General features: G+C 39.9%; 2 protein-coding genes across 2 annotated transcripts in view; one reads left to right on the top strand and one right to left on the bottom strand.

Annotated features, from left to right (window-relative positions):
• Nucleotides 1-6,407, top strand: part of LOC104966275 (calmodulin-regulated spectrin-associated protein 1-B-like) — a 6,811-nt gene extending 404 nt beyond the window's left edge. Inside the window, exons 2-7 of the mRNA XM_010795457.1 lie at nt 1,190-1,326; nt 1,825-2,033; nt 4,067-4,154; nt 4,240-4,361; nt 4,804-4,922; nt 5,028-6,407. Coding sequence (XP_010793759.1) covers nt 1,190-1,326; nt 1,825-2,033; nt 4,067-4,154; nt 4,240-4,361; nt 4,804-4,922; nt 5,028-5,318 — 966 coding nt within the window. The 3' untranslated portion in view covers nt 5,319-6,407. The remainder of the gene's footprint in view (nt 1-1,189; nt 1,327-1,824; nt 2,034-4,066; nt 4,155-4,239; nt 4,362-4,803; nt 4,923-5,027) is intronic.
• Nucleotides 6,408-9,722: 3,315 nt separating this feature from the next.
• Nucleotides 9,723-11,414, bottom strand: part of LOC104966274 (potassium channel subfamily T member 1-like) — an 11,928-nt gene continuing 10,236 nt past the window's right edge. The window contains exon 5 of the mRNA XM_010795456.1: nt 9,723-9,840. Coding sequence (XP_010793758.1) covers nt 9,723-9,840 — 118 coding nt within the window. The remainder of the gene's footprint in view (nt 9,841-11,414) is intronic.

Here is an 11,414-nt window from a genome sequence, read left to right as displayed (position 1 = left end):
AAACAGGTATAAAATACTATATGACAGTAACAAAAAAGTTGTTAAAAATAACAAGAATAGAGTTAAAAAGGGGAGTGATTTGTAAAATATCCAAAAAGAAAAATCTGCTTACAGTTCTGTTTCATATGGGTGTTAAGAGATGTATCCTTAGATCTCCTCATGTTGTTCTCAAAGTGCACCAGATTGATGCTTTCAACTTCAATATTTAAAAAAAATCTTCCCGGGGGAAAAAGCCCCCGGACCCCCCTAGAGGAGGTTAGGTCCCCCCCCCACTTAAATCATGTTCACATGGATAGGGTACTAAATACATTTGCACATATCTTGTGTCCATATCTTTCTGTTTTGGTGGTCATGCCACACCGTGCACGTGCATGCGCGAGTCATGGTGAGATATCTGGATTAAGAGGTTGCTTTTTCTTTGCACAGCATGAAAGAAAGGCCAAATGAATGGGCTGTGATTTTAGTATTTTTAAGCANGGTGTGTGAAGAGGAGGAGGGTTATGGCTAGAAAAGATCCGTCTTGTGTAAAACTCTCGCGAGAGTTTGGCTGAATGTCACATGGCTGAATGTTAACGTAAACATTCAGCCATGTGACATTCAGCCAAACTCTCGCGAGAGTTTTACACAAGACGGATCTTTTCTAGCCATAACCCTCCTCCTCTTCACACACCACACTTTTCGCGGCACACCACACGTACTTACAGCCAATCAGCTCTGAATGATGTGAGATGACGTACGGTGGGGATGGCAGCACTCTGCCCCTATGGTCATTATTTTTTTGCCACACACATTAAATAGGACAATACTCTGAGCATGCGCAGTGTAGTTTTTACAGTCACCATTCACTTAGACAGGGAGAGGGAGGGCATGATCGGGTTTTGTCCCACATGGCTCTAAACAGCTCAATAGGCACACACTGTACTGTAGACACTAATTAGAAGAACACAGACTAAAACAGCAATGTACAGACGAATCAGATGATTAAACATGATCTTAAAATATATTTTATATATATTTTTATTTATTTTTTGCATTTTGTTGTAATCATTATTTGTAATACTTTCTGCTGACACTAGGTGGGGCTGTGCACCTGCCCCTAATGACCAGTCGCCACTGATCATAATACATCTTAAATACTTCGGGATATTAAGTGAGCAGTAATAATAATAAGCATTCTTCCGTCCTGCAGGATGAGGAGAAAGCAGAGGATGAACTGGAGAAACGCCGCGCTGCCTTCCTTCTCAAACGGCAGCGTAAAGCTGAAGAGGCGAGGCTACGCAAACAGCACCAGGAAGTGGAGAGCGAGCTGAAACGGGATGAGACCAGGTAGGTGTTAGTTAAACACACTCACTCAATCAAAGGTTAAAGGTTCCCTATTTAGCCATGTTTTTGTGTCGAAATGATTCATGGGGACAACAATGTTTTGGAATTGGTCCAGTATGGAGACAACACAAATGTCAACCATTGAAAGTGCTCGTTTTTGCCACTGACTAACGCAGATTGTTAATATAAGAGACTGACAACATTTTGGAAAGGAGAAATAAAAAGAAATTCTTAATATTGTTTTCTTGTTATGGAGAGAAGTCTCGTAAATGGTGACTTTTTGAGGAAAGACAACAGTGGAAATGTCATATTGAGAGAATGGAATGCCGGAAAGAGTTTGTTGTGTTGGAGTAAAGTGAGCAGAGCTGAATATTCCACTGTTTTTGAAAATGTTGATGAGGCCTACCCCGCTCTCTTACATTGAAAATGTAGGAGTCTGCGGTCATGGGGGCAGGGGTAAACTTTATCCTCCAATTAAATCCTACCTGACTTAACCTCCAGGCGTAAGGCAGAAGAGGACCGTATTCGCAAGGAGGAGGAGAAGGCCAGGCGAGAGATCATTAAGCAGGAGTACCTGCAGAGGAAGCAGCAGGTGCTGATGGAGGAGCAGGGTCTGGTGAAGCCCCGCCCACGGATGAAGTCCCGGAGGAGCAGACCCAGATCCCTCCACCGAGAGGAGGCCAGCAGCCTCTCCAAAGGATGCGCCACACGTAAGAAGACCTTTCCTAAAGCGGTTACTTTCTGTCTGCTCAATGTTGTCTTTTTGTTGTCTGTTGTCAGCTCATAGCGGTGTTCATTTGCATTCTAAATGTGCTCATGATAGTTCAACAGTTCACATGTGTACATCTGCCATCTGCCATCCTCTGAGTGTGTACGTGTGTGTTGTGCAGGACATTCTCTGAAGACGTCCTTGTTGATCAAAGCCCATCGCTCAGCAGCAGGCTGCAGGGGAGGTGAACCTCTTCACTGCTCTGCATGACCAGATTTATATTTACACACACAGCCTCTGTCTGCCAGCTCTTAGAGTCCTATTGTGAACCCGGAATGAGGACCCCAATGTTTTATGTTAGAAATGTATTGTACGGGTCCCAAGCACATAGACACTGCCAGATGCTAACTTGCATAGGCAATTTGCAACATTTGCATAAATTGGTTAATTGTAATTGTTCATTAGCAATAATTAGCATTATGTGGACAATAGTGACAAAATGGCTTGGCATATTTGGGCAGTTTTTCAGTGGTTCTTGGGGTTATTGAGGATGCTGAATCAATTTCTGACATTTTCAGGATGGAAAATGGCAGTTTTAACCAGAAAATGCCAATATTTGTACTCTCTGTGGACTGATTTTGATACATTTTGGGTCGATTTGGAAGATTTAGGGGACTGGATAATTTGGATTGGACCGATTGCCTATTTATTTGAAAGAATGTTCTGGTTAAAACTGACATTTTTTTATCCTGAAAATACCAGAAATGGACTCCAAATCGGGGATATAATGCAGTTCATTTTCATTTTTAATTAATACAACTTATGCTAATTTTGCAAATTTTGCAAATTGCCCAACATATGCAAGTTAGCATCCAGCAGTTTATATGTACTGGGGACCCTACTATACATTGCTAACATTGCACTTGGTGTACTTAAAGGTCCCATGTCATGGCCATTTCCACTGATCATAATTCCATTGTTGAATAGATTTATATTGTGCAATTTTCCAAACTCAAATTGGTTTCTCATACAGCATCTCTGTAAACTACGTGTATTCACTGAATTTCACTCTCTGCCTTTAACGGCTCATTATAGCTCCAATAGCTCCAGCCCTCACCCTCCCTGTGAGCACAGTGTGCTCTGATTGGTCGGTACGTTGTGAATCGCGCTGAGCTCCGTGGAGGTGTGGTTTCCTTGTTTAGCGATACACAGAGAAACTCACCCTGAGCACGCAAAAATTCACAGCCGAAGTAAAACAATAGGTGTGGCTTGATATTGAGTAAGAAAAAGGTTGATAAACGCTGTGAGAATGGGTCTGCAGAGAGAATTTCGCCGCGATCCCAACTGTCTGTTATCAGCCTGTAGCCATGGAGAGATCAGCAGAGCTGCATGCACTGAGTGTGTATGTGAGGNNNNAGGTTGATAAACGCTGTGAGAATGGGTCTGCAGAGAGAATTTCGCCGCGATCCCAACTGTATGTTATCAGCCTGCAGCCAGGGAGGAGAAATCAGCAGAGCTGCCTGCACTGAGTGGGGGCTTAACGTAACGGCTCCACGGATTGGTCCATTTGGTTCCGGGTAACGCATGACATCATGCGGTACCCGGAAGAATCAATGGACAGTGACGTATCTCCAACGAGGCGTTTTGGGGAGGTATTTTCTGTGTTAGAGTTTTACTCCCTACAGGGTGTACTTTGAGGGTTTTGACTCTGCAGACCGTTTACATGCATAAAAACCTTCATAACACACAAGGGGACGGGTAATAACCGGAAAAGCATCACATGGGACCTTTAACATTTCCAGGTCCACTATGCTGGCAACTACACTACATTTAAAATAATTTGTTACAAACCCAAAATAAGTTATACTCATCCATTAATCTTTTTAGAAATGACTTAGTATGATTGATTTATGATTTTGTTGCCTTGCCTGTCATGCAGCTACTACCATTGTTTGACTCATGGTTTATTAACTTTTAGTGCTTCATTTTGTTCAGTAATGTGACCAACATGTAATCCTTCTGTCTCATTTTCAGCTGATCTGAGCTGCAGTCATCGAGGGTCGACGCTCTCTCTGGCGACGGAGGCCGACAGCGTTATCTCCGGAGGAGCGGAGTCACAGAGGTGAGACTTCCTGTCTTGTGTTTTAGATCAGAGTGATGATCTATTCCCATCTTGTTTTTTGACTGACCATCACGTGTGTTTTCAGGGCTGGATCTGTGTGCTCCATGGAGTCGTTCCCCATGCTGAGCAGAGCGTCCAGCAGGAACATGGAGCGGGACTGGGAGAACGGCTCCATTGCCTCTTCAATCACTTCTATGGAGTACAATGGTGAGCAGAAATCAGCTTTGCCTGCTAAATTCTCTCAAAACTAAACTGCATTTTTCAAATACATAAACCCTATTGTTATTGTTAGGGTTAGGGTTGCAGTATACACGCATGGTTAGCGCTGTATATTGAATTTAACAAATTAAAAATGCAAACATTTCTTTAAACGTGGATAAAAAGTATTTCTGATGTTGTCACTTTCTGTAGAGAAATAGTTTAAACTTTTATGAACTGGCTTATTTACTTTTTTGCGAGAGTTAGATAAGATAATCGAGAACACATAGCCAGAAGTTTCTTAATTATCTCTAATTATTCCAAATAGAAAATGCTATGGAATACGCTCTTAGTGTGCTTATGTTCCCAAAACGATTTCATTACACATTAGATTAGACTCTTTAGGGATTATGCATTTACCTTAATTATCTATTTTTTATATTTGTGAAAGGTCCTAAACTCTTCAAGGAGCCGAGTTCTAAGTCCAACAAGCCAATCATCAGCAACGCCATTGCTCACTGCTGCCTGGCTGGAAAAGTCAATGAGAGCCAGAAGAATGTTATCCTGGAGGTCAGTGTTATCACTTAAGAACTTTTTGAAACATCTATGTTGTTGCTCTCACACTTATTTTCTCATATTTACTAACTATTCTTTTGTCAATGTCTCTGATCACAGGAGCTGGAAAAGTGTGAGTCCAATCACCTGATCGTCCTCTTCCGTGACGGCGGGTGCCAGTACCGAGGCATTTACTCATTCTCTCCGGAAACAGAAGAGATCCTGAAATTCACCGGCACCGGGCCCCGCTCCATCGGCCGGAAGATGATCGACAAACTGTACAAATACAGCTCGGACCGCAAGCAGTTCAACGTCATCCCCGCCAAGTCAGTGTCGGCCACCGTGGACGCGCTCACCATCCACAACCACCTGTGGCAGGTCAAGAGACCGGGCAGCGCACGCAGGAAGTGACACACACCACTCTTGTTTTAGTTTCTATCTAACTAACGTTGGGCAGGACCCAATAATCTCTGAGGTGATTGACATGTGATCATGTGACAGGTCTTTAGACAGTTAAATCAGACTGTGGCAGCGTGAGAAAAAGAACCGCTGCCAACTGAATGTTTTCTTTTCGTCTCGTTTATTCTGCATGTGACACTTTTAATTTGTCCTACATTATTAGGCAGTATTAACGGCGGATTGATTATAATGTAGCAGTAAGGAGGAGATGGACCTTAAAGTTGAATACTAATGGATCTACTTAAAGCACCAACTACTGTACGATACCAAGTGCAACTATAACTTCAGCTTGGCAAAAAAATACCCTACTGCTGTGATTATTCCTGGAAACTATTATTCATCAGTCACTCCGACTGGTCAGTGCTTTTACGAAGAAGGAACTAACTTTTTTTATGTAAGTATGGAGTGGATGTTAGTGAGTGATCATGTCCAGTATTGTTTTATATTTAGTGTGTTTGGGAAGTGTGTGTATTTGTGTTTGAGCTAAATGCTCTGAATGTGTTCTCTTAAATTATGCTTTAATACTGCAATGGAACTATGGAGCAAAGCAACAACATTTTATTTGTTTTTAGTTTCGAAGCTGCTGTTACAGAAATGGAAGGGAAATGATGTTTATACAGAAAGGGAAATTGTACTTGTATTACAAACACGAGCCCTTTTCAGACGGTGCATTATACTTTTCTGCAGTAGCCATGAGATGCAAGTGAGTTTTTCTAAATAGTTTTTTTTTCTGTGTTTATACAGAACACATGAAAGAGCTTTGTTAGGACGATCTTTCTCAGTTCCTTTTTTTATATCTGAAAACAGATGAACATTTTTGGGACCACAAGAGACCGAAGTGTATCACAACTCTATGTTCCAGTAAGAGCAAAAGCATTCATGTTAATGTTTTAGTTTAAAATCTTCCCAGATTATTATTACAAGAACAGACACTTCATTTTGACAACAACAAGGAAATCCCCCGTATTTTTACAGATAAAAAAAAAAAGACATTTAGAAAAAATATGTTCGGAAAACTTTTTTTTAGGCAAGGCAAGTTTATTTAACTAGCCAAACTTTTTTTTCTCCACCTCTTTTACAGATATCTTTTAAAGAAAGAAATGTTCACCTGTTCTTGAGTCATAAACACAGGAGAGAAAAACAATTTAGAATCATAAAATGTTTTCCCACTTGCCTCTCAGGGCTTCCATACTCTCAGTAGTGCATTATATTATATTAACTTCATTCTTACATTCCTCCTCCCGTACGACGTAGCCTCTGGCGCTCAACACGAGTAACTTCCCTCTAATGACTGACTGTCAGCGGCTGGTGTTATGTGGGGGGGAACTGCACAATACTTGATATTTGTTTGCTGCATTTTGTACACGTTTGAGTAGTATTTATTTGTATGTTACGTACAAGTTATGTTTACTAAAAAGCAGGCACTATTTTGAGGTTTATTCTGTTACAGGCTTTCAGAGATGTAATGAGTCTTATTTTAATTGTGTTACACTGTATGTTTTATTTATTTTGAAGAGATATAATAAAAATGTTACTAGCTATGTTTTCTGATGAAGTGTGTGTGCTTGCTTGAGTCTGTGTGCATTATTATGTACATACAGTAGGTGCAATTGTTCCTTGAAGCTTTCTTACTTTGTCTACCTGCCTTCCTGCTTCACTCTCCTCTTTCATTTCCATTCTGTCTCTATTTCTTTACTGCTGCTTTATTCCTACTTTCTCTTTTTGGCATGGTGGAGGAAAAGTAGTCTGTATAAAACGTTTGTATGCCTGTTTAAATCCCTAAACATCATTGTCACACTCATATTTTTTCAAGAAAAAGCACAGCTCTAACTTGGGTTCTCACACCCAAGTCAGATTCAAGGACTCAATTCCCTCAAATTCAAGGACCTAATACAGCATAGTTTAGGACACAGTTACAACAGAAGCTTTCATACAACAGTTGATTTCTCTAACACAACACAGCAAAACAATACACTGCAGCAGAGAAAAAGATGTATTCACAATTTCAGTAACTCCAATTGATATCCTTGCAAATAAAATATATCTAAATCAAAGCCCTTTTTAAGGTCTATTTTCAAAAATGTTTAAGGCCTTGGTTAGTTAACCTTATATTCACAAATGTTTTAGGATTTCAAGGACCTTTGCGATTCATGGGAAATATCACTCCTAAAGTGACACATTTACAAGTTACATGTACTGTACTGTTTAACGTGAAAGCCGCTCTCTGCAAGATGTCATGCTAATAACAAGAACATTTGCAAGGAAGTAATTAAATATACAGTATCTCCCAAAATGTTGACATCTTTCTTTAAAGCAGCAGTATGAGACATGGTGAGATATTTAGTCTTAAACATTCAAAGTTAACTAACACTATTAAGAAAAAGTAATGAAATAAATATGTCTATATGTTTTGTGTTGCTGAGGTATCTACTGAAATGAGCATGTTGAACAGCTAGCCTCGGCCCATCTTCTCTTGTAATACCACTTTTTCCTCTAGGGGCGATAATGAGTCACCGTTTGTTGATCTGACCTCAGTCCAACTCGAGATGTCTTACTTAGAGGAAGTCCAGCTGCCCTGAGGGCTTGTTAATAATCACATGTAAGGTAGTTGAAGTTAGGAGCACACCTGAATTCGTCTGAAGCCCTTGGCAACAAAGTTCAACAATAAGGGAAAGGAGCAAAAACATCCGCTCTTATGGAGTGTAGAGAGGAGGTTTGGTGCTGAACTTGCAACGTGTCTTCTGGACCGGTAAGTTACTCGTAACGTTGGCTATTTAACAAACATATTTGTATTGCAACTAAACTGAAAAATAATAGTCTATAGACTCTGCACATGAAGATGATCAGATCTGGGGTAGGTGAAAAGCTGCCTCCAATTTGTTTAAAGCATGACGACCAGTATATTTTAAACAGAACCAAGCTTTACACATGTTTGGTCCTTCCATGTAGGCTGGTAACTGACAAATCTGCAAAAATATATTTTTTCAAAGAGCTTTATATTTATGGTCAACAAAAATCCCCAAATTATTAATCACCATTTCTATGTTGAAGACATGCATCAATACAAAGGCCCTTTCAATGTGTTTTTACTTCATGATATAGCACTTTATTGTGCAAATTAAAGTCAAATATTCTTACAGTACAGGATGTAGCATTTTAGAAATTCCTACCTTGTCCAAAGAGCCATACATGTACAAGCACATTTATTAATTAAGTAGTGCTTAAAGTCAAAAGTTTTCTGATTCCTAATATTGTACAAATCAAATAAATCTGAATGGCACAATACTGAATATATTGCACAGACTGTTAAAAGGGTTAAACTGAGCACTTATGTATTGCGTATTGCAAAAACCTCATCCAACCTCAGAAATGTGCTGCAGAGGAACAACAATATTTGTACATGATTTAATATCGAAAACCCCTACGCCACTGAAAAAAGTTAACAAACCTAGGACACTATTTATTAATTCCAGTAGTTCATCAATCCTTGATAAATTGTACATTGTTCATAATATCATCCACAATCTCTCTATATCAGCAAGTCTTGTAAACACGTCAAGAGAACTCCTCCCAGAGCTAAAGTAAAGCTTCATTAAAGAGTATGTATTCACATCTCTCTATAAACGAAGGACTGGAATGAATGACTTGGCCTTGCCCACGGCTTAAATTATCAAAGATTTAATTTGTGGACACAAAAACAAAATCTGGTAATGATTTCATTAAATGAAGTATATCTTGTGCTCACAAATGTGAATAGTGTCCTTTCTTTCTCTAATGCCGGGCTCCGTTAGCAACTATGATTCAGCTACAAATAAGCTTTAAAGGAAAGCTTTAATGCACATATTTTATTTAAGTCACATAGTGTTGAGTGTTGTGTTTTATTTGATGTGATTGAAGGTGAATAGGTAAGTGACAGACCAGACACAACTAGAATAAATGCATCTGAACAAAAAAGTAAAGAAAAGACAGATCAATCCTGGGCCAAAGTCTCTCAACTCCATGTTTTTTTTAGGGGAGCCACAACCCAAAAGAGCATGAGCAATATTAAACATCTCCAGACAGTGGTCAGTGAAAGTCACTCTAATCAAGCAGGTTTGATGGACCTGATTCAAATCTTCCTTTTGGTTTTTTAAGCTGGTCCCTGAATGCTCATCTGAGAGAGCTTTCACAGCAGGAGACGGTGAAATGCCACCGGCCAACAGTAGGCACTCAAAACACGGTTGCAGACTGCAGTGCTGGAACATCGAAGCACAGATTGTCCTCTTTCAGACTGCATGGATGCAACCAGACCCCCGTGAAAAAGCTGAAGGGGGTGTTTATAGAAAGGGAGTGTATCAGTGGAGGTCAGCGTGTTCCTCAGAGTTGGGTGTCCTCTCTGGGCTCTGTTTCAGACTCGTGTCTCTCTTTCAGGCTGCTTCTGTGGAGAGGAGGCTCCTCTGGGACGTGAGCCAGAGGGTCCGAACGAATCAAATACCTGAGAGAGAAAAGAGGACAGATAAAGATAGGAGAAACTGCATCAATTTGAAAGAGTCACCACGTGGGATTCAGCTGCTTTCTGAATCCCCTTAAGAGCAGAAGTCACATGAGCTGAAATTCATATTTTCCCTGTAATTGTCTATTATTTCCAAAATAATAGGCTGCAGAATTGTCAGGGTCCGTTCTTTTGAAGAGGAATATTAAGAGCTGGAGTCAGGGACTTTTACATATAATTGAAGGTTTGTTACATGCAAGCCCTTAACAAATGAGTTCACACAATGCTGATGAAAGGCTCGTTCTGAACTAGATGTCCACTAGGCTTTAAGTGGACGTCTGTGTGCATCATGCAGAATGTATACATAGCAAGCATGTGAGTGGGAATGCTCCAGTTTTGTTGGTGGCGTTTGCACCTCTTGCTAGTTTGCGATTACGGGATGAATAACTCAAACAAAAGGGTGATGTTCATGGATGTATAAAGAGAACTGGATACAGCGTTGAAGGCGGGATTCCGTTCAATCCTGTAAAATGTGCTCAATGCGGCATGAAGCCAAGATGCTGTTTTGAGCATTGCAATATATTTATTTTCACCATGTTATTTATTTATGATTATCTTTAGGATTTGATGTCAGCTGTTGCTGTCTTTTTTTCTTTAGTTAACACTGAAATAGAGCGCTGCTGTTTTGTTAGGGCGTTTTCTTTAAGTACAATTTTAAAATGTTGATGCAGTAGCCCCTTTTTTTAACTGTCTATGCTTAAGTTTTTATAGGTGTTACTATCTGCTTTGTGTCAGTGCATTCATTGGGTGGTATCAGAGAGTCACAATGGTCTGTAAATGCAATGAAAACAATTGGCCACAGCAAATCATTTATATCACATTTTTTACTTTTGAATACTTCAGTACAAAGGATGTATTGAATAATGTAAGTCAGGGATGGGCAACTTTGATGGTGGTGGGGGCCACATCATTGATGTACTGGCCACCAGGGGGCCGCAGATTCACTTGGAAGACACACACACAAATTCCATGTGTTGTATGTAATTATTAACAAATATACTAAGTCTGACATCTTCATTGACATTTTACAATCGAAGGGAACATCCCCAAAAAATGGGAACATCCTCTAATAAGCTCACTAAACAAATATCAGTTCACAGAAATGTTATTTCATTTTTACAAGTGGCATGTTTGTATTGAACAGGTTATTAAACAGTGGAATAAAACTATTTTAAACTATTGGAAAGCACGGAAAATGTGTGTGTATTGAGATTAACCATTACGATGACATACACATGAAGTCATAAACACTAACCCAGACATTAGTTGTCTAACTTGAACCTAAAACACTTGTAGCCAGTCTCTGCATTCCCCTTATTCCACAATAAGGGGAATGTCAACACAGACACCTGTCAGCCCGCACTCTGCTGTTCCTCAGCGCCACTCCCCCTCCCTCCCGCTGAAATTATGAATGAAAAGCGTAGTAATCATAGATAACACGGCAGGGTCCGTGACAGTTTGTTTTCATCTGATTTCAAATAAACAAAGTCTTGGTTTTAAGAATATTAAACTTGTTT

Source organism: Notothenia coriiceps, unplaced genomic scaffold (genome assembly GCF_000735185.1).
Source record: "Notothenia coriiceps isolate Sejong01 unplaced genomic scaffold, NC01 NC01_scaffold00037246, whole genome shotgun sequence".
Classification (NCBI taxonomy): domain Eukaryota; kingdom Metazoa; phylum Chordata; class Actinopteri; order Perciformes; family Nototheniidae; genus Notothenia; species Notothenia coriiceps.
The sequence above is the reverse complement of the archived record's forward strand: the minus strand, read 5'-3'. Positions and strand labels throughout refer to the sequence as shown.